Source organism: Salvelinus alpinus, chromosome 13 (genome assembly GCF_045679555.1).
Source record: "Salvelinus alpinus chromosome 13, SLU_Salpinus.1, whole genome shotgun sequence".
Classification (NCBI taxonomy): domain Eukaryota; kingdom Metazoa; phylum Chordata; class Actinopteri; order Salmoniformes; family Salmonidae; genus Salvelinus; species Salvelinus alpinus.
In genome coordinates, this window is record NC_092098.1 from 26,611,649 (window position 1) to 26,635,536 (window position 23,888).

The 23,888-nt window shown below is 45.1% G+C and overlaps 1 protein-coding gene across 5 annotated transcripts in view; it reads left to right on the forward strand.

Moving 5' to 3' along the window:
• LOC139537469 (active breakpoint cluster region-related protein-like) overlaps nucleotides 1–23,888 on the forward strand; it is a 237,901-nt gene that overhangs the window by 53,279 nt on the left and 160,734 nt on the right. For 2 of the 5 annotated variants that reach the window (XM_071338813.1, XM_071338809.1), the window contains exon 1: nucleotides 2,510–2,871. The exons of 2 other annotated variants lie outside the window; for them this stretch is intronic. In XM_071338813.1, the coding sequence (XP_071194914.1) occupies nucleotides 2,811–2,871 (61 nt within the window). In that variant the 5' untranslated portion in view covers nucleotides 2,510–2,810. Of the gene's footprint in view, nucleotides 1–2,509; nucleotides 2,872–9,423; nucleotides 9,461–23,888 lie in introns of those variants that run through there. One more of the 5 variants, XM_071338810.1, reaches the window with a different exon arrangement.

Here is a 23,888-nt window from a genome sequence, read left to right on the forward strand (position 1 = left end):
TGTGCCCATAGGCGACGTTGTTGCCGGTGATGTCTGGTGAGGACCTGCCTTACAACAGGCCTACAAGCCCTCTGTCCAGCCTCTCTCAGCCTATTGCGGACAGTCTGAGCACTGATGGAGGGATTGTTTGTTCCTGGTGTAACTCGAGCAGTTGTTGCCATCCTGTACCTGTCCCACAGGTGTGATGTTCGGATGTACCGATCCTGTGCAGGTGTTGTTACATGTGGTCTGCCACTGCGAGGACGATCAGCTGTCCGTTCTGTCTCCCTGTAGCGCTGTCTTAGGCATCTCACGGTACGGACATTGCAATTTATTGCCCTGGTTACATCTGCAGTCCTCATGCCTCCTTGCAGCATGCCTAAGGCACGTTCACGCAGATGAGCAGGGACCCTGGGCATCTTTCTTTTTGTTTTTTTGTGTGTCAGTAGACAGGCCTCTTTAGTGTTTTCATAACTGTGACCTTAATTGCCTACCGTCTGTAAGCTGTTAGTGTCTTAACGACCGTTCCACAGGTGCATGTTCATTAATTGTTTCTGGTTCATTGAACAAGCATGGGAAACAGTGTTTAAACCCTTTACAATGAAGATCTGTGAAGTTATTTGGATTTTTACGAATTATCTTTGAAAGACGGGGTCCTGAAAAAGGGACGTTTCTTTTTTTGCTGAGTTTACATGTACAAATTATCTCAACTAACCCTTACCCCGCACACTGACTCAGTACCGGTGCCCCCTGTATATAGCCTTGTTATCTTCTTGTGTTACTTTTTATAACTTTTTATTTTAGTCTACTTGGTAAATATTTTCTTAACTCTTCTTGAACTGCATTGTTGGTTAAGGGCTTGTAAGTAAGCGTTTCACGGTAAAGTCTACACTTGTTGTATTCGGTGCATGTGAGAGTTTGGTTTGATTTGGAAATGGAGTAGTGAGGGGATCTTAGAGGATGTCTCCTCAGACGTGAGTCTGGCAAGATTGGATCTCCTGTGTGTGTGTGCGCCCCACAGACTGGCAAATTCCATCTGGCACATTGCTCCCAGTGTATTGTGGAGAGACAGAGCAGCGCTCTAGGCCAACTATGTCTCTAGGAGGGGATCCTCCCTCTAGACTTGACGTTGTTCTGCCTCACTTATCCTCCCATGTTTCTCCTGTCTTCCCATCCTAAAGGGGAGAGAGATGTTTTGGCGGGATGAAGGAAAGAAACTAGGGGTGGAAAAGCAGGAGTTGGAGGTCTGAGGAGAGCACTTCCCTCCTGTTCCCCCCCATCTTGAAGGAGAGAGGGGTTGAAAAGGAGGTGTTGAAGGAAAGGGGGGTTGGAGGGCAGAGGGAGCACTTTAGAGGGGCTTTGTTGCCTGCAGCATGACTTTCAAATCTCTCTCACACACACACACAGTTAATTGGTTCGTTATTGTTAGGGAGGGGCTTTGAAACAGTGATTCCTCAAGTCCCGAAGCCGTCAGATGTATCTGCAGCTACAAGCCTCAACACTAATCAAATCAAATGTATTTATGTAGCCCTTCTTACATCAGCTGATATTTCAAAGTGCTGTACAGAAACCCAGCCTAAAACCCCAAACAGCAAGCAATGCAGGTGTAGAAGCACGGTGGCTAGGAAAAACTCCCTAGAAAGGCCAAAACCTAGGAAAAAACCTAGAGAGGAACCAGGCTATGAGGGGTGGCCAGTCCTCTTCTGGCTGTGCCGGGTGGAGATTATAACACAACATGGCCAAGATGTTCAAATGTTCATAAATTACCAGCAGGGTCAAATAATAATAATCACAGTAGTTGTCGAGGGTGCAGCAAGTCAGCACCTCAGGAGTAAATGTCAGTTGACTTTTCATAGCCGATCATTAACACACACACACACAAACTTGACATTCACCAAGGTTCAGCTTGCAGTGAACTAATCTATTTTGTCTCTGACACGAGCACAGCAACCTTTTTGCCCCCATCACTCCCTAACTCCAACAGTCTCAAACAGAGAAAAACACGGTTCACCTGCATCGCTCCATATCACAGACTGGTAGTGATGTGGTAGTAGTGTGTACCGTGTCTTTAGTGCGGGCCAGTACAGCCAGCAACTGTTGTTTTGTCTGGTTATGACAGAGGCTTATTTGTGAAGCCATTCATGACACTTTAGCACACCCAGACTGTAGGAGACCAACAGGCTAGTCCATAGTCCTCAAGAAAATGGGGCTAATGCAACCTCTTCTGCGAGGGTGAGGAAGATGGGGAGATGAGGAAGAGAGCAAGAGAGTATCAACCATTCAGTTTTGACATCTCTCCCGAAAGAATAACAAAGACACAACATACACAAATAGTGTTCCATTTTGGATGTTGTTCTCATACAAGAGAAAGAGACAGAAATAAAGAGAGCGAACAGAAGAGAAGGAGAGAGTGGATTAGAAGAGCGCGAGGGGCTCTGCGCGCACGCTCAAGAAATAGAAAGAGCGAGAGAGGGGGTGGGAGTGAGTGAGCAAAAGAGAGCGAAAGGGAGGGAGTGCTTTCTGTCTACCCTAGCAACGGTTGGCTGTGGCTGTCTCTAGCCTGCTGTTGGAGCTCAGCCTGACAGCAACTGCTAAAGTAGAGGGCTGTGGACACACGCACTTTTGTTCTCTCCGCCTGTTGGATCCCAGTTTATTTGTATTTTTTCTTCTTTTGTTGCCTGAGATGACGACTGCCTTTCACCCGTGAATAAGAACAACAAAAAGAGGGTGTATTCAGCGGAAGCAGAGGAAGAGAGAGAAAAGGTATTGAGTGATAGAGAAGGGAGGAGAAAGGGAAAGAAGCATTTTTGAAGAGGAATCATTGCTGGAGGATGGAGCCCCTGAGCACTCGTGGCCTCCCCCGACTCTCTTGGATAGATACACTCTACAGCAGTATGTATCACTCTCTCTCCTCCTCTCTTCCTTCATCCCTCACCCACCACGTTCTCTGAGCTGAGATGTCTGATCTCATTAGGAACAGACACACACGCGCGCACACTGGGTTTTGTCACGACTCCCAATGAGTGCCCATCACTATAGCTGTCCATAACAACACACCCCAGTCCTACATGTATTATTTCAGCCTTCGAGGAGCACTGTTTTGGCCATTCATCTAAAGTGTGTGTGTGTACAGAGAAACATCCGTGCCTGTATATCCCTCTCTTCTAATGATGATATTAGGTCATGTGTCACCTGTGGAAGTGCACAAATATATTAGCATATTTAACCAACCAGGACATATAGAAAGTGTTGGGGAAGCTACTCCGAAAATGTAGTTTACCAAGCTACCAATCACTTCACACTGGAAGAAGTTGGTCTTCATTAAAGCTACCCTTCAGAAACATTGTAGTTTACTAAAGTTACTTCAAAAAAGTAGTTCACTACATCCAAACTACGTATGTACATCTGAAATGTCAGACTACAAATTGAAAGAACAGGTCACTTTGGTGTCATAAGCTACCAGAATGTGTACGGTAATCTAGCCTATTAAACACAAAAACAACGTTTCAAGTGAGAATTAGGCAGGTCTGATGCAAAGAATTACAATTATTGCCTTCACCCACATTTCATTTTTTGGTAAAAAAATTAGATGAACTATTGAAAATACTACCTACATTTGACTTTAGTTCAACTACCACCAAGCTACTGCCAGATGTACTTACATGTTTTTAGTTATCTGTAGTTCACTACTCCCCAACACTGCCACTTGACAGTGTTAATTGTACAGAGAACTTGGTATAGTGTTCTAACCAGGACACAAGCTGTGATGGTGCATTATTCAGTCATTCCGTTGTTTATTGTCCATGTAGATTCTTCATTGTGGTCAGTGTTTTTATTGGACAGTTTCTGTGAATGCCTGTTTTTTATTTATTATCCTGTAGGGTAGGCTAATGTAGTGCCTGACAAAATGTTTGTATAGAAAATGGCCAGGATCATGAATCATGATGATTAATGTTTTTTTCAATGTAGAATTAGAATATTCTTGATGATCTGTACTTAAGGATCTAGTTGTTGTCTTTACTCAGCATTCTTTGTATACAATAGCTTTTAAGATGTGTGTGTGTGTGTGTGTGCACGACTTACCCATACATGCATGAGTCGTGATGTGATTCCGATGGTCTCTGAGTCTTGTCTCAAAGGAGAGATTAGGTTTATGTAACAGCTTGTGGTCGTTTATTCTGCTGTATCGCTATTGTTCCCAGTTAATCTGCCCGTTGCGGGGGGACAGAGTGGGATGGAGAGCGGTGAGAGAACGAGGGGTGGTGGGAAAGTGAGAGCGAGGGGAAGGTAGAGGAAGATTAGGGAAGAGCGAGGGGAAGGTAGAGGAAAAGTGGGGGAGAGCGTGAGGATGGGAGCGGAAGGTAGTGGGGGAGATCGAGAGGTTGGGAGGGGAAGGTAGAGGAAGAGTGGGGGAAGGTGGAGGAGAGGGATGGTGGGAGAGCTGAAGAAGAGGGGTATTAGTGGTGGGGGGTTTTAAACAGTTGAAAGGCAATGGGGGGATAAGAGCATAAAGTACCGTATTGTCAGGCCTAATGGGTTTACCAGGAAAAACATTTATTGGCATGGATAACACTTTGTCTGTGTTGATGACTCCATCTAAGAACTTACCCACGTTGGATACAGAGCAACACACAGAATCAAATCAAATGTATTTATAAAGCCCTTTTTACATCAGCTGATGTCACAGTGCTGTATAGAAACTCAGCCTAAAACCCCAAACAGCAAGCAATGCAGGTGTAGAAGCATGGTGGCTAGGAACAACTCCCTAGAAAGGCCAGAACCTAGGAAGAAACCTAGAGAGGAACCAGGCTATGAGGGGTGGCCAGTCCTCTTCTGGCTGTGCTAGGTGGAGATTATGAGAGTACATGGCCATTGAGGCCAGATTGTTCTTCATGATGTTCATAGATGACCAGCAGGGTCAAATAATAATCACAGTGGTTGTACAGGGTGCAACATGTCAGCACAACCCGCGATCACACAGGGGGTTGTTCACCAGATAAGTACAGTTATTCATCATTAGTCAGGATTATTCATGCATGTTTATCTTTATTGCAAATGATCACCCTATTCTTTGCAGCACTACATATTAAAATACATCAAGCAGAAATAGACCACATTGAAAAGACTGTATGAGACAGTCAGTGGGGGTCTAACAATGAATAAAGACCATCCGGCCGGGTTTGAAGTGGCTAGCAGCCGGTGGTTGAAGGAATTGTCTCGTTTGGCAGCAGCACAGCAGCACTGACAATGAAAGTGTCATTACACATCTCATTTCCTGTGTGAGTAGGTTAGACGTCTAACAAAGACCTTCTAATGAAGGAATAACAAGAGACCTTGTTGACTCAGATGGTCCTGGAGTTTAGTGTTAGATTATATTGAAGGCTACTTCCATTACATTATATTCTCCTCTCTTTTTCTCATCCTTCTATCATCCCTTCATCAGTGGAGTGACAGATCAATTGGACAGTCAGTGAGGGTGATGATTAATGTTGTGGAGAAATAAATGTTTGACTCTTTACTGCAGCAGTCTTGGCCAACCCACTCATGCCCCTCTGATGATATTCAGTCGCACTCTCACCGTCTCACACACACTTGTCACTCATTCATACAAAGTTCTTCCTGCCCTCCTCTCTGCCAAACCCCTTTTCAGAGAGGCAACCTACAGACTCATGAAAACTCTGCTTGGGTACAATAACATGCACAGCCATGATTGTGTGTATACAGATAGATAGATGGATCTAGGCTAGCATTATCTAGGTTAGCATTAACAGTTTATCATTTGTTTTGACAAACTCCATATCTTGCAAATAGGATATTTCTGTCCATGTGAGCACTGAGGTTGGTTTCAGTGTCTCGTCTCCAGTATTTTCACTTTAGCTCAAAGCCAACCGTACACTTTCATTATATTATATTCAGAGAAATCGTCTGGAGTCATGTGACGCTGATGCTGAAGCAAAACATCAAAGGAGAGGGATTATGTAAGAGACAGACTATAGCCTTAAATATGGCAGCAGAGGACACACACACACACACACACACACACACACACACACACACACACACACACACACACACACACACACACACACACACACACACACACACACACACACACACACACACACACACACACCAAATCCTAGTCACTGCAGGGAAGACTGACTTGGGAGCACCAAGATTTTAGCTCCACACATGTCAAGAGGCAGTAACACTGCTGTGCCAATCCTGTACAACTTTAGCCAGCTGTCTGCAGTGTTGGTGCAGTGGCCACTGTGATGCCAGGCATCATGCCACTGTGCTACACTGTGATGCCAGGCATCATGCCACTGTGCTACACTGTGATGCCAGACATCATGCCACTGTGCTACACTGTGATGCCAGACATCATGCCACTGTGATGCCGGGCATAATGCCACTGTGATGCCGGGCATCATGCCACTGTGATGCCGGGCATCATGCCACTGTGATGCCATGCATCATGCCACTGTGATGCCAGGCATCATGCCACTGTGATGCCAGGCTTCATGCCACTGTGCTACACTGTGATGCCAGGCATCATGCCACTGTGCTACACTGTGATGCCAGGCGTCATGCCACTGTGATGCCAGGCACCATGCCACTGTGCTACACTGTGATGCCAGGCATCATGCCACTGTGCTACACTGTGATGCCAGGCACCATGCCACTGTGCTACACTGTGATGCCAGGCATCATGCCACTGTGCTACACTGTGATGCCAGGCATCATGCCACTGTGCTACACTGTGATGCCAGGCATCATGCCACTGTGCTACACTGTGATGCCAGGCATCATGCCACTGTGCTACACTGTGATGCCAGGCATCATGCCACTGTGCTACACTGTGATGCCAGGCATCATGCCACTGTGATGCCAGGCATCATGCCACTGTGTTAAACTGTGATGCCAGGCATCATGCCACTGTGTTAAACTGTGATGTCAGGCATCATGCCACTGTGACGCCAGGCATCATGCCACTGATGCCGGCAGCATGCCACCGTGATGCAAGGCAGCATGCCACCGTGATGCCAGGCAGCATGCCACTGTGATGCCAGGCAGCATGCCACCGTGATGCCAGGCAGCATGCCACCGTGATGCCAGGCAGCATGCCACCGTGATGCCAGGCAGCATGCCACCGTGATGCCAGGCAGCATGCCACCGTGATGCCAGGCAGCATGCCATCGTGATGCCAGGCAGCATGTCACTGTGATGCCAGGCAGCATGCCACTGTGATGCCAGGCAGCATGCCACTGTGATGCCAGGCAGCATGCCACTGTGATGCCAGGCAGCATGCCACTGTGCTAGCTGAATCAGGCCCTCCTGGTTGGCTGTGTAATGATGTCAGCCATTAGAGCTCCAGCGGAGGTTTGTAGTATCCACTACTTCACATACATGTTTCATGGTATTTTTTACTTTAATATTTGTGTTGTGTGGCCGGTATTGAACTCTGATTCTGTACAATGATCCTATTGTCTTTGGCTGTAGAGATTTGATTTGAGGGCTGGTTTATGAAGCAGAGACTGAGGTCCAGGGTTTGAAGCCTAAACAGTATGAGAGAAGCTGTTGTAAGGTTAATCTTATGTTCAGAAATGACAATCACCATGGGGTCATTCCATGTGAAAGTGGATGGAATGCAGTGTGGCATTTTGAGCAGGGGGTTAGTTGGATGGTTGGTTTATGTAACAGGGCCTAAAGGGCTTTCAATAGTATACAATATACACTATGAACGATAGCTTATCTCATGAAATACTCTCTAGAAAGCCGCTTTTGCTGTTGCGCTAGTCTATCCTATTGCGGATGCAATGCTAAGACATCTATCTAGACTATTAGTGCCTGGTTATGAAGCCAGTGTTCTGCCCACTGTAGAAGTGATCACATCAGCAGCCTGTCTAACGAAGAGCCTGGTCTGTGTTGAACTGTGTATGTCAGTGCTAACATACAGGGAATGGATCCTACTTCTATGAGTTCGCCAAGAGAATAATGGAGTCTGTATGTGGACCTATTTACAGCCACTGTGTGGATCCATTGTGTTAGCAGTGTACTAACCCCTGATGCCTAAAGAGCTGCGTGCTTAATGATGGTTATTAGTGTATCTGAGCATCAGGGTGTGTTTGTGTTTGGCTCTGTTTTAGCAAATGGGGACAGCAAAGTGATTTTAGAGACCTTCCCAGAAACTAGAGAGAGATGGGAAAGAGGGCAGAGAGCGAGGGAGTGTGTCGGGGTAATTTAATAGGCTACTAGCTGAAGGTGTGTAACCCATTCATCACATTCACCCCTGAAAAAAACGATCTCAACATATTACTATCTCATTGTGTCAAAATCAGTTGGTCACCTGTGGATGGATGGTACTGTGGTCTACTGGATGGATGGTACTGTGGTCTACTGTGGATGGATGGTACTGTGGTCTACTGTGGATGGATGGTACTGTGGTCTACTGTGGATGGATGGTACTGTGGTCTACTGTGGATGGATGGTACTGTGGTCTACTGTGGATGGATGGTACTGTGGTCTACTGTGGATGGATGGTACTGTGGTCTACTGGATGGATGGTACTGTGGTCTACTGTGGATGGATGGTACTGTGGTCTACTGTGGATGGATGGTACTGTGGTCTACTGTGGATGGATGGTACTGTGGTCTACTGTGGATGGATGGTACTGTGGTCTACTGTGGATGATTCTGTTCCAAACACATCCATTGGGTCTCGACCACAGAACAGGTCCTTCGACTGCCTCACCACTCTGTCGAATCCTGCTTTAGATTATGGCTCTACAGCCTATAAACAGAGCTACAGCTAACTTAGTGGCTCTGATAATGTCAATACACCCAACCTTACATGGATTTAGTGATGCTTTATGGATGTTTTATGAAGCCTGCTTCCCATACTTCCATAGTCCCTACTGTACAAACCACCTCCCATTGTCCAAAGACCCCCTCTGTCTCCACTCTCCTCCCCTTTTTCTGTTGTAGAAACAGAAATATTTTCATCCATTCCTTGGGGTTGGGCGAGGAACTGGGGCTGGGCGAGGAACTGGGAATTATGTAATCTGGAGCACATCCATTTCTATACTAAATCATCTGAAACAATAGACAATTTGGGCATTGGTGCACGTGATAAGGAAAGGAGAGATTTGTAGAGATTTGAGGAAGAGAGAGCGGGTGTTTTAGATGGGAGATGAGAGTGAGTTACTGAGTTACTGAGAGAGATTGGAAGCGATGAGGGGAGAAGGAGAGCGATAGAGTGTGAGAGCTGAGAGCAGAGGGAGGGGGGGGGGGGTTTATCTGAGAGTAATTGCCCCAGTGTGTAATTCATCAGCTGTTCTCCTCTAGTCTACCTGCCAAGTGACTGGCATTAGTATTCTGCTGCAGCAGAGCCAACCTACCCGCCTGGCTGGCCCGCCTCATACTGCAGAATCACTAAGGAGTACCACTGACGGGGGAAATGACTGCCTGGGAATGCAGAGGTACCACACACACACACACACACACACACACATCCAGTGCATTCCAGAGACATACCTGTCAGTTGTTTGAGTTTGAACAAACACTTCTGCTGTGCTATTATGACTGTCTGCTGTTAGGTGTATTGTGTTTTTTAGTGGGTCTTTGGTCTTCAACAATCAGCTGCCATGACCAGTGCAGGGTTGGGTGTGTAGATGCTGGGTGAACTGAACAGGCCACGGCTGTAGACAGAGAGAGGTTGGACATGATAAAATAATATCTTTAATATCTAAAATAAGCTGTGATTTAGTACCCAAACAGGCCTGTGTAAAGTTTAGCAAATGCAAAAGAATGATTAAAAAAAAAATATATATATTAATTGTTTCCTTTCTGTTCCAATGACTTATTGTGGTTAAAGTGTTGGACTAGTAACCGAAGGTTGCAAGATCGAATCCCCAAGCTGACAAGGTAAACATCTGTTTTTCTGCCCCTGAACAAGGCAGTAAACTTCTTTGATATAGGGGGCAGCATTTTCACTTTTGGATGAATTGCGTGCCCATAGTGAACTGCCTCCTACTCTGTCCCAGATGCGAATATATGCATATTATTATTACTATTGGATATAAAACACTCTGAAGTTTCTAAAACTGTTTGAACGATGTCTGTGAGTATAACAGAACTCATATGGCAGGCGAAAACCTGAGAAAAATCCAAACAGGAAGTGAGAATTCTGAGACTGGTCAACGTTCAACTCATCGCCTATTCAATTCCCTGTAAGATATGGATTTGTTTGCACTTCCTACGCCTTCCACTAGATGTCAACATTCTGTAGAACGTGGAATGAAGCTTATGCTGTGTTGTGGGGCTGGATGAGAGGGGAATGAGTCAGTGGTCTGGCAGATTGCCAGTTCCTGGTCACGCGCTTTCCTCATGATATCGCCTTGCGTTCCATAACTTCTACAGACACGAAGGAATGCTCCGGTTGGAACGTTATTGGATATATATGATAACAACATCCTGAAGATTGATTCTCTACTTAGTTTGACCAGTTTATTCGACCTGTTATATAACTTTAGAAGTTTTTGTTCGAGTTTGCCTGCATCTGCGTGAGCGTTTGGACATGTGCACTGAACATGCTAGCAAAAGTAGCTACTTAGACATAAGTAATGGACATTATCGAACAAAACAACGATTTATTGTGGAACTAGGATTCCTGGGAGTGCATTCTGATGAAGATGATCAAAGGTAAGGGAATATTTATGATGTAATTTCGTATTTCTGTTGACTCCAACATGGCGGAGCAATTTTGTTATTTTTGAGCGCCGTCTCAGATTATTGCATGGTGTGCTTTTTACGTAAAGTTTTTTTGAAATCTGACACAGCGGTTGCATTAAGAACAAGTGTATCTTTAATTATATGTAAAACATGTATCTTTCATCAAAGTTTATGATGAGTATTTCTGTTATTTGACGTGGCTACTACTACTAATATGCATATATTAGCATCTGGGACAGAGTAGCAGGCAGTTTACTCTGGGCACGCATTTCTTGCAAAAGTGAAAATGCTGCCCCCTATCCCAAACAGGTTAATTTTGACGAACTCCAGGAAGAGTAGGGGTCTAATTAAGGCAATGGCTCTTTTTTGTCTCCTAACTTCACTGCTGCCTCAACACCAATATGCTGGGCTACAATTTCAGTCGTTTCTTAGAGGGCTGCATTGTGCCATCCCCACGGCCTCCACAATGGATTAGTCCACTCAGACAGGTGTCTTGTACGCCATACATTTTTGGGTTTTGCTTTGTTTGACTAAACAAATCTCGGTTGAACAACGGCCTATCGACCAAACAATAGACACAGCCTATAGACACTCATTCTGTAGAAAACAAACAACCAATCTATCACTATCTATTGACTTTGCCTTTGTTTGATCCCAGGTGTGAAACCTTTAAACCAAACACCCATTAAACTGCTAATTTAAGTCCCTGTTTTTTTCTGTGTGTGATTTAAAGATTGATGGAATGGTATGGTGTGCCCCTCCCCCAGTAGATAATATATATTATATTATGGTGTGCCCCTCCCCCTCAAAATATATTTGAGATACTTCAAAGTCGCCACCCTTTGCCTTGAAGACAGCTTTGCACAAGTTTGACATTCTCTCAACCAGCTTCACCTGGAATGCTTTTCCAACAGTCTTGAAGGAGCTCAGTTCACTCTATTTTCCATGGAGAATACTGGATGTGGTGACTAGAAGGAAGGAGTCCTCTGTACGAGCATTACATAACACCCCACATATACCCACACTCCCTCTCTCCATCCCCCTCTTTCTTCACATTTTCTTTACCCGCTCTCTCCGTTGCAGTCTCCCTCTCTTTTTGATCGTTGCTCTCTGTCTCCCTCTGTCTCTCTTTCTCTCTCTTCACACTGTCTCTCTATCGACACACACATCCCCAGCCCCAGTCAGTCTCAGGGCTTACAGTAGAGAGGACAGTAAAAGCCTTGTGCAGTGCCTCTGTCAGGGTCTGTCCTGTCATCTCTTATACAAGGGGCTTATTCAGGGGGATGCGATGTTACACAACATTGCTATAGATGTTACACAACATTGCTACACACACAACCATAATAGTTGTTTCCTATTTAGGCCTATTGGATATTTATTAAATAATTATTTATTGAGGTTTTTGTCTCATTATTGAATCTCTGCTAGCTAGCTACATGCCATTTTCTCTTTAGCATGACAATGTCTAATTAATATAATTATTAGAATTAACGACAGGGTCAAAATATGATAAAAGAACTAACGACTTGCCCGCTTGGGTAGCAACTTCAGAATGCAATAAGAAATTCACTCATTAAAATATATATTTTTTTAAACAAACATCATGGCAAACTTTTTATAAATGCGATAATGCCCTTGAAACCGGGAGTTATCGTGTGATAATGCCCTTGAAACCGGGAGTTATCGTGTGATAATGCCCTTGAAACCGGGTTCTCAGGCATTATTTCTTAAGTGGCCTACCTATCTCGCCAGTGGCTCGGGTTGGCCAGCTAATCAGCGTGTACGGCGCTGGTTGCCATGGTAACGGTGATGGTTGATGTATGCATGTGGCATTTGAGAGAGTAAGGGTCCTTATCTCTTCCCTCTACAGGCATACGGCTGAACAGCCTCATCTGATGACGAGACCTGCTTCTGTCATTTCCTCTGTTTGTTCTCCCTCTCTTGTAAAACATCACTCTCCCTCTCCCTCCTCCTTTCAGTACGGCATGCTATGGTTGTCAATCGCTTTGTGTGAGAGGTTGGATTATGCATTTGTGTGTGTGTGCACGTGTATGTGTGTCTTTTATTATGTTCCAGTCAAGCCCACATATGCATATTTCACCAACATATACTAGAAGTGTGTTCAGCCCACTTCGACAAACAATTTGGGTCATTTGTCGAGCAATTTGATTACTTGTCATTATAGTTTTGCTCACATTCTAGCCTACTCATGTGATCTAGTGTGAATCCATACTACAGTACCTCTGTGCTCACAATCTCACCTTAACTCCACTGGCGTAGCACACAGTGCCGCATATGAACACGTCATGAGCCATGATGTATTACTTTTTTTGAATTACAGGAAACTGCTAAGTTTTCCCTCAGGCTCATGTCAAAATGTGTAAAATAGCATGAGATCAGCTATACAATGGCATATGTTTCTCTGCTCCATGGCTAAGTAAATCCATAAATATATACACAGGCATATGTTTCTCTGCCCCATGGCTAAGTAAATCCATAAATATACACACAGGCATATGTTTCTCTGCCCCATGGCTAAGTAAATCCATAAATATACACACAGGCATATGTTTCTCTGCCCCATGGCTAAGTAAATCCATAAATATACACACAGGCATATGTTTCTCTGCCCCATGGCTAAGTAAATCCATAAATATACACATAGGCATATGTTTCTCTGCCCCATGGCTAAGAAAATCCATAAATATACACACAGGCATATGTTTCTCTTCCCCATGGCTAAGAAAATCCATAAATATACACACAGGCATATGTTTCTCTGCCCCATGGCTAAGTAAATCCATAATTGTACAATGGCATATGTTTCTCTGCCCCATGGCTAAGTAAATCCATAAATATATACACAGCCTTTAGAAAGTCTTCACCCCCTTTTACTTTTAACACATTTTGTTGTTACAGCCCAAATTTTAAATCCATTAAATTTAGATTTTGTGTCACTGATCTACACACAATACCCCATAATGTCAAAGAGGAATTATGTTTACAAATGTTTACAAATGAATGAAAGCTGAAATGTCTTGAGTTAAGTATTCAACCCTTTTATTATGGCAAGCCTAAATAAGTTTTGGAGTATAAATTTGCTTAACAAGTCACATAATAATTTGCATGGACCTACTCTGTGTGCATTCTTGTGTTTTGACATGTTTTTTTAAATGACTACCTGATCTCTGTACACCACACATACAATTATCTGTAAGGTCCCTCAGTCGAGAAGTGAATTCTAAGCACATGTTTTCCAATGATTTGCAAAGAAGGGCACCTATTGGTAGAAAAAAATTATACAAAAAAATAAAGCATACATTGAATGTCCCTTTGAGCATGGTGCAGTTCTTAATTACACTACAAAGATACAGGCACCCTTCCAAACTCAGTTGCCATCGAGGAAGGAAACCACTCAGGGATTTCAACATGGTGGTTTTAAAACCATTAGAGTTTAATTGGTGTGATAGGAGAAAATTGAGGATGGATCAACAACATTGTAGTTACTCCACTATACTACCCTAAACAACAGAGTGAAATGACGGAAACCTGTACAGAATAAAAATATTCCAAAACATGCATCCTGTTTGCAACAAGGCACTAAACTAAAACTGCCAACAAAAAATGTCAAAGAAATGAACTGTTTGTCCTGAATACAAAGTGTTATGTTTGGGGCAAATCCGATACAACATATTACTGAGTACCACTCTCCATATTTTAAAGCATAGTGCTGGCTGCATCATGTTATGGGTATGCTTGTCATCGGCAAGGAGTAAGGAGGTTTTTTTAAGACAAAAATAAACGGAATGGAGCTACGCAGACACTGGGAGACACATTCACATTTCAGCAGGACAATTACCTAAATCCCAAGGCCAAATATACACTGCAGTTTCTAACCAAGACAACATTGAGTTACAGTTTTGACTTAAATTTGCTTGACAAATCTATGCAAGACTTAAAAATGGCTGTCTAGCAATGATCAACATCCAACTTAACAGAGCTTGAAGCATTTTTAAAACAATAATGGGCAAATATTGTACAATCCAGGTATGCAAAGCTCTTGGAGAGTTACCCAGAAAGACTCACAGCTGTTATTCTAAAATAGATTAAATCGTTTTTTCCCCCCTCATCAATCGACACACAATACCCCTTAATGGTAAAGCAAAAACAGGTTTTTTGAAATGTTAGCAAATTTATATAGAAGTCTGTGCTTTTCCAAATCATGTCCAATCAGTTGAATTTACCACAGGTGGACTCCAATCAAGTTGTAGAAACATCTCAAGGATGATTAATGGAAACAGGATGCACCTGAGCTCAATATTGAGTCTCATAGCAAAGGGTCTGAATACTTATGTAAATAAGGTATTTCTGTTTTTTATTTGTAATACATTTGCAAAAATGTCTAACCATGTTTTTGCTTTGTCATTATGGGGTAATGTGTGTAGATTATGATATTTTTTATTTAATCAATTTTAGCACAAGGCTGTAACTTAACAAAATGTGGAAAAAGTCAAGGGGTCTGAATACTTTCCGAATGCACTGTATAGTGGAATCTTTGTTGCGTGCCTCAACCACTCTTTCTTCTAGACCTGTGCACGGCACGTGTGTGCACTTACCTGAGTGTGTTTGTCTCCGTATTGATTTGTGCATAAGATGGATTGATCTCTGCGGTGTCTCATGGGGGAAACGGTACAGGTTGCAGTGGCATCTCTCTCTCACAAAACAGTCTCTGTCTCACAGCTGCTACGGTACGGACTCTCTCTATGAACAAATCTGTGTCTTTTCCTTATTTTTCAACAGCCAGGGGTGGGCAGCTGGGGTCCTGAAGAGCTGCAGGGTGTGCAGCTGGGGTCCTGAAGAGCTGCAGGGTGTGCAGCTGGGGTCCTGAAGAGCTGCAGGGTGGGCAGCTGGGGTCCTGAAGAGCTGCAGGGTGGGCAGCTGGGGTCCTGAAGAGCTGCAGGGTGTGCAGCTGGGGTCCTGAAGAGCTGCAGGGTGGGCAGCTGGGGTCCTGAAGAGCTGCAGGGTGGGCAGCTGGGGTCCTGAAGAGCTGCAGGGTGGGCAGCTGGGGTCCTGAAGAGCTGCAGGGTGGGCAGCTGGGGTCCTGAAGAGCTGCAGGGTGGGCAGCTGGGGTCCTGAAGAGCTGCAGGGTGTGCAGCTGGGGTCCTGAAGAGCTGCAGGGTGGGCAGCTGGGGTCCTGAAGAGCTGCAGGGTGGGCAGCTGGGGTCCTGAAGAGCTGCAGGGTGGGCAGCTGGGGTCCTGAAGAGCTGCAGGGTGGGCAGCCTTTTGTTTCAGACTGGCACTAACACCAGATGTTTGTTAAAAATGGTGGTCTTCATTCAGACTACTATTTAAAATGGTGTTGGAAATGAGCTGAAACATGAGCCTATACCTTGCAGGCCTCATGTTGAGTTACTTACCCCTGTGCCATAATGATCATCCTCTGTATCAGTAGATTCAATTACATTCAAATGATCTCATTATGCATATTTCTCCATACAGTACCATTACCTAGAGGCGTGGTGCTGCTGTAGATGTTATATAATGTTGTCTTCAGCCCTGGCTGGCCATGTTGTTTATGAACATCACTGTTATCGCCCTGCCCTGTACAACACAGTTCAGAGCTAGGCCTTAATAAAGACCTAGATGTCCCTAGTGTCACGTCGTGACTTGTGATTGACTGCCAGTACCAGGCCAGGGAATGCATGAAGAGCTGCATGTGCACAGTGACATGCATATGGCTGCCACCTCTCCCTCTCTCCATAATGCAGTAGTGTGTTTCAGAATACGCTTCTGTTGTAATGTGGGTCCCGTTACGGTGTTTTGCTAGAGCTCCTTTACATCTTTGGAAAGGTGCACAGATGGTGTTATGGAATCTTGTCAGCAGTCCAACACACACACACACACACACACACACACACACACACACACACACACACTCGGGGGAACGGACACACACACATATTTCTCTCCTATAATGACCTGTCCATAGAAACACCAACACCAACACCAGATGAGACTCCGCCCCGACACACACACTGGATCTCTCCACCCGTGCACAGCGTGTGTGTCCTGTCCTCACCGGTCGCTAAAGATGAAACTGACTGCGCAGGCTCTCTGTCTAGTGGCAATTTGTTCTGATGCTGAACAAAAAGCTTTACCAGTGCCCGCTGCAGGGTTCAGTGCTGCCTGCCAAACATTACGTAACCCCTTCCCACTGTAGGACACTGCAGATAGGTGCTGAGCCAGCCACGCAGGAGGAACTTCCCCTCACTGCCGCAGAATATATCACATCTGTTATGTGAAAGTGAAACTTGCAGGAAAGTTACTGCACTGTCATTGAACATGTTTTAAATCATGAATACCTGCTGTTGATGTGGACATGTGTGTGTGTCTCTCTGTGTGTGTGTCTTTCTGTGTGTGTCTCTCTGTGTGTCTCTCTGTGTGTGTCTCTCTCTCTCTGTGTGTGTCTCTCTCTCTCTGTGTGTGTCTCTCTCTCTGTGTGTCTCTCTCTCTCTGTGTGTCTCTCTCTCTCTGTGTCTCTCTCTCTCTGTGTGTCTCTCTCTCTCTGTGTGTCTCTCTCTCTCTGTGTGTCTCTCTCTCTCTGTGTGTCTCTCTCTCTCTGTGTGTCTCTCTCTCTGTCTGTCTGTCTGTCTGTGTCTGTGTCTTCCTTCCTTCCTTCCTTCCTTCTTGGAAATGTCAGTCTCCCTGGGGACTCGCTGCTCTTTTAACTCTGCTCTTCTCTGACACGTATTGGTCATGAATATCTCCTATAACATCACACAACACACACCACTGCTGATGGCCCACACAGAACATGCAAGTCTGGAAGCCAATGTCATGTCTAAAAGTTATGAAACAAGGATAAAACTAGGGGTAATTAGCTGTCAACATGAGCTATGACATGATAGACAATATTTGATGTACAGTAACAGACATTTTTCTTTGTCAGTTGAAATGTAGCATGTGTGTTATAAACTGCTTTCCATCTTCACTGGCCTTTAGAATCTCTGAGATGAAGTGTTGTCATTGATGGAGGTGCTGTGCATCAGATCTTCCCCATCTTCTGTGTTCTTGCTTGTTTGGTGTGTGTGTGAGATGGATCACCCTGTCACACTGCAGCAGCCTGTGGGGAGCTGTGTGATGTATGCATTAGCAGTGTCTCTGGTCCACTCACCCATCCTCACCACGCCACTACACAGCCACAACCCAGAGAGCCTCTCACAGAGGGGTTCAATTCCAGTGTCACGACTGTGTGGAGTGGGATGACAAACACCTGCTTTGTATCACTATCATACGCTCACTGTTGTGCTCGAGTTAAAGAAGTGACGGAGTAGCGGTTCATACCAGCCATTTTGTCTCTGGTCTTGTGCCGATTGTGTCTTCATGAGTGGTAGTGCAGTGAAAACCATTCCAGCTCCTGGTTGGCTCATCAGACAGCCCATCAGTCAGCGTTTTCACACCTATTTACAACTGGTCTGTCTCAGCTGCTGCCAGGGAAAGGGGTGATACGTGTTCTCCACACCCTAAAGGGCCAGCCCTAACTACATCTATCTGCCGTGTGTCTCTGTCGGTCTCCGTCTGTCTCCCTCTCTCCTCTCCCCCTCTCTCTAGGCCAGGGGTTCCCAAACATTTTCACTCGGGGCCCAGCATTGGGGAACATCACGCGTCCCCTGTCTTTCTATGGGCACAAGGACTGTTCATGACAAACTGTTCACACGTTTCTTGTTAGTGGAGAGAATTTAGCAGGTTTAATTATTTAATTAATTCCTGCAATTCTACACTTATGGTGTGCAAAGAACATTTTGCACTTAAAGTATTTTTTTTCTTGCAGTTCTATACATTCGAAATTGCACCTTGTGCATTCTACTAGTAAGTAAAAAAAATAAAAAAAATTTTTTTTTTTTAAATTAATTAAAAATTGTTGGCCCTTTTTCTCTCAATTTTTGTGATATCCAATTGGTAGTTAGTCTTGTCTCATCGCTACAACTCCCGTTCGGACTTGGGAGAGGCTAAGGTCGAGAGCCGTGCATCCTCCGAAACACAACCCAACCAAGCCGCACTGCTTCTTGACACAATGCCCACTTAACCCGGAAGCCAGCCGCACCAATGTGTCGGAGGAAACACTGTACACCTGGCGACCGTGTCAGCGTGCACTGGGCCCGGCCCGCTACAGGAGTCAGTAGAGCGCGATGGGACAAGGACATCCCTGCCGGCCAAACCCTCCCCTAACCCGGACGACGCTGGGCCAATTGTGCTTTGCCCCATGGGTCTCCTGGTCGCGGCCGGCTGCGAGAGAACCTGGACTCGAACCAGGGGGGAGAGGGGGCTCGACCCACAGTTTAATAGCCTCGAGCAGTGGTTCCCACTCAAATCATGTCCATCCCAGTTCACCAATTATCCTTCAAATGACATTAGCAAAACATTTATCTGATTTAATGACAGCTGTCATGCCATTCCTTCAGCCCAACAGAGGTGTGTGAACAGTCAGTTCAATCAGTGGAGGCAGACACCATTAACAGTATAGATAAGCCTTGTGTGAAGGTGAGAGAGAGAGAGAGAGAGAGAGAGAGAGAGAGGCAGAGTGTGAAATGCATTCTCTGTCAGGCCGCATTTAGATGGACCTCGAGAATATATTCTCTAGAAAAGGCCCAGGTCTTTTATTCTCTCTGGGTAAACTCCTTTGATGGTTTGTTTCCCATAATTGGGGCAAGTGGCAGTAATAGGAAACAATGTAGCTAGGTCTAATTTAGCTCAATCAACTAATAAAGAGCCAGTGAACAGAGTGAATATATGCCCTGCAGTTACTGAAATGACTGCAATTATGCAGGTATGGTTTTGGTATTTAGGCAACGCAGGGAAGGGAATTGATTTCTTATTGGTTGACTCCCACCCTCACACAGTGTGTGTAGTTGCTATGGCGCTAACTCTGGCTGATGAGCTCACTGACTGTAACTTCAGCCCACAGCTGTTTACTGTGTGTGTGTGTGTGTGTGTGTGTGTGTGTGTGTGTGTGTGTGTGTGTGTGTGTGTGTGTGTGTGTGTGTGTGTGTGTGTGTGTGTGTGTGTGTGTGTGTGTGTGTGTGTGTGTGCGCGCGCTTCAGGTTGCTTTGTATGATAAATCTCACTAGAAAGCCACAGGCTGATTGATGCCTGCTGAGACTAGTTATTGACTCAAGCTGTGGCCTTTCCTTCCTAAACTTTCTCAATATTAACATTGTATAAATAGTCTCATCTCGGTCTGAAGCTTGCCTCTGACACATTCTCATTCAGGGAAGCACAAACGACTGTGGCGCGTTGTCACGACAGCCGTTGCCCTCGCCATGGAGACGGCCTGTGATTGGCTGTGTCAGGAAGGTGGGAGCGTTGGGGAGCTGTCCATCAGGAGAGGTTGGGGGAATGTTAGAAAGTGACAGCAGGGGAGGAAAGGAGAGCGATGGAGAGGAGCGTGTTGAGTCTGCAGACCAAGGGTTCACTACCCTTCAATGTAACCGCTGGTTAAACAACACGCATCAACACTTAGAAGGGAAGAGGACAGTGATGTATTTGCAGTGGTACATCAGTGCAAGTACTGTGATATATCCCTCAAAAGTTATCTTCCAAGGCTAAAATACTGTTCTCTTGTAATTGTCTTCTATCATCTCTCTCTTTAATGTTTCTATATTTCCTACTCCTCTGGGGTGTTGGATATCTTAGTAAAGTGACGGGTGTAACTGCAACAGTCCTTGACAGATGGTACTGAGGCAGGGAATGGGGACAGAATACATCATCTGAGTTGCAGTCCGCACAACTCACGAGTGGCGCAGCTGTCTAAGGCACTGCATCTCAGTGCTAGAGGCGTCACTACAGACCCTGGTTCAATTCCAGGCTGTATCACAACCGGCCGTGATTGGGAGACCCGTAGGACGGCACACAATTGGCCCAGCATCTGGCCGGGGTAGGCCGTCATTGTAAATAAGAATTTGTTCATAACTGACTTGCCTAGATAATAAAGGTTAAATGTTTTTGTAAATGAATCTCCAGTCAGTCACCTTCAGCACAGCGGCACTTAAACACATATCTTATGATATAAATGCTTTATTTGTGCATTTAGAACAAAGTGTACTGAATGTCCTGGGCTTTTAAATTCGAGACATGGCAGACTCTGTCACAGAGTTCTACAGTAGCGTTAGGACTAAGTGTGTTACAACACTGCCTTGGTGCTGAGGGAGACTACTGCTTGACTTCCAAATGTGCCCCTTGTCCCTACTCTCTAGCTCCTAACCCCTACCCCCTATTAGAGAACAAGATGGAGTTAATACCATATTGCTCATTGCCATCTGATCCTTTCAGAATTACATGAAGTAGGCCTATCTAGGGAAAAGCGACTAGGCTGGCCCACAGTGTGAGGCTGTAGAGTATTTGATCCCTTTCATGTCTTCATCAGGCAGTATAACACCTGTAATCATGTTGCTGTGTTTATCAGCCCATTAGCAGGGATCACATTGATGGAACTACAGGCTTCTCCCCTCCTCCTCTAACCTCTAGGGCCCTCATGAATGGAGCACGCAATCAGGCACACACATATGCTGCTGCATTCATTTCATCTGAGAACAAAGATAGGACATTGAATAGATTAAGAGGACTGTCATGCATTCTAATGAGTGACCTCTGAACTCCACACATCTACTTGCTCTACCGCTGTAGGTATTTTTCTGATACCACTGATGTCGTGTGTGTGTGTCATCCAGTATGAACATACTCCATTCAGTCCCTTGTTTATTTTCCTAAACAGCCTACAACTCCAGCTACCTCAGGAAGAACCAACAGTGAAAGTGATTTAGAGTGAGAGCGTAACAATATCACACAAAGACTAACTGTTGGCTATTCAAAGCAGCCCTGAGCTCAGCGCTTTAGGGTCAGGAGAGGTTTTACGTCTGGCTGCAACGATGATGGAACGCCACAATACACTAAAGGAATTACAGAACTTAGCTTGATATCCAATCATCCTTTGTTTGTTAACACTCCCCTTAAATCACCTGCATTGACCATTAATCAGTATGTAACATCCTGCTGTGTGAATAACAGCATGTTTCTTATAGTACCACTTTCAATCTATCATTTACAGAACAGTCACTGTTGTAAATCACTGCTGGTGGTGGTTCCCTACCGGAGGCACTGAGGAAGTCAGTGGAAAACCCTCCATAGTTTTTATTTTATTATTTTACTTTCACCTTTATTTAACCAGGTAGGCCAGTTGAGAACAAGTTCTCATTTACAACTGCGACCTGGCCAAGATAATGCAAAGCAGTGCGACACAAACAACAACACAGAGTTACACATGGAATAAACAAGCGTACAGTCAATAACACAATAAGGAAAAAAAAAAGTCTATATACAGTGTGTGCAAATGGCGTGAGGAGGTAGGCAATAAATAGGCCATAGTAGTGAAGTAATTACAATTTAGCAGATTAACACTGGATTGATAGATGTGCAGATGATGATGTGCAAGTAGTGATACTGGTGTGCAAAAGAGCAGAAAAGTAAATAAAAACATTATGAGGATGAGGTAGGTAGATTGGGTGGGCTATTTACAGATGGACTATACAGCTGCTCTGACAGCTGATGCTTAAAGTTAGAGAGGGAGATATAAGTCTCCAGCTTCAGAGATTTTTGCAATTCGTTCCAGTCACTGGCAGCAGAGAACTGGAAGGAAAGGCGGCCAAGGAGGTGTTGGTTTTGGGGATGACCAGTGAGATATACCTGCTGGAGCGTGTGCTACGGGTGGGTGTTGTTATCGTGACCAGTGAGCTGAGTTAAGGCGGAGCTTTACCTAGCATAGACTTATAGATGACCCGGAGCCAGTGGGTCTGGCGACGAATATGTAGCGAGTGCCAGCCGACTAGAGCATACAGGTCACAGTGGTGGATGGTATATGGGGCTTTGGTGACAAAACGGATGGTACTGTGATAGACTGCATCCAGTTTGCTGAGTAGAGTATTGGAAGCTATTTTGTAGATGACATCGCCGAAGTCGAGGATCGGTAGGATAGTCAGTTTTACTAGGGTAAGTTTGGCGGCGTGAGTGAAGGAGGCGTTGTTGTGAAATAGAAAGCCGATTCTAGATTTGATTTTGGATTGGAGATGTTTGATATGAGTCTGGAAGGAGAGCTGTTCAGGAGTCTTATGGCTTGGGGGTAGAAGCTGTTAAGAAGCCTTTTGGACCTGGACTTGGCGCTCCGGTACCGCTTGCCGTGCGGTAGCAGAGAGAAGTCCATGACTAGGGTGGCTGGAGTCTTTGACCACTCTCATGCATGCCTCAGTGTTCTGTTGGAGTAGACAGCAGATCTAATGTTTGAGAAAACAGTAAGTGTTCACCGAGGCATCAGTAAGACCAGGATCTCATGGTCTTAGTTTGACTCTCATGTCTCTGACCATTAGAGAACTGAAGTAGGATAACATGACTCTGACCATTAGAGAACTGAAGTAGGATAACATGACTCTGACCATTAGAGAACTGAAGTAGGATAACATGACTCTGCCCATTAGAGAACTGAAGTTCTTAGGTACTCTAAAACACTCAGACACAAGGTATTCACACTGACTAACCCATTAGCAAACATTAATATTCACATAGACGAACACGTGCAGAAACAGGTACACACAGATAGGAACACACACAGGTCCGCGCAAAGAACATGAAAACGGGAACACAGAAACAGACAGACCAGCAAACCTATAAACGGAGAGCAGTGGAGACCGACAGTAAAGGCCAGTGTCAGTGGAGGCTGTAATTGATACCATTCCAGAATTCTTTGCCAGTCATTACCAGGAGCCCATCCTCCCCAATTAATGTGCCACCAACCTCCTGTGGTGTGTGTGTGTGTGTGTGTGTGTGTGTGTGTGTGTGTGGTGTGTGTGTGTGTGTGTGTGTGTGTGTGTTGGAGAGCTGCAGGCAGTGTAGTGAGAGCAGAGGCCCTCTTGCTGGCCTACATTCACCGTATTCCACGTATTAGAACGGAGGGCCTTCCCAGTCTGCACTGCCCTCATCCCCTCTCAAACCCCTCCCCAGTCTGCACTGCGCTCATCCCCTCTCAAACCCCTCCCCAGTCTGCACTGCGCTCATCCCCTCTCAAACCCCTCCCCAGTCTGCACTGCGCTCATCCCCTCTCAAACCCCTCCCCAGTCTGCACTGCCCTCA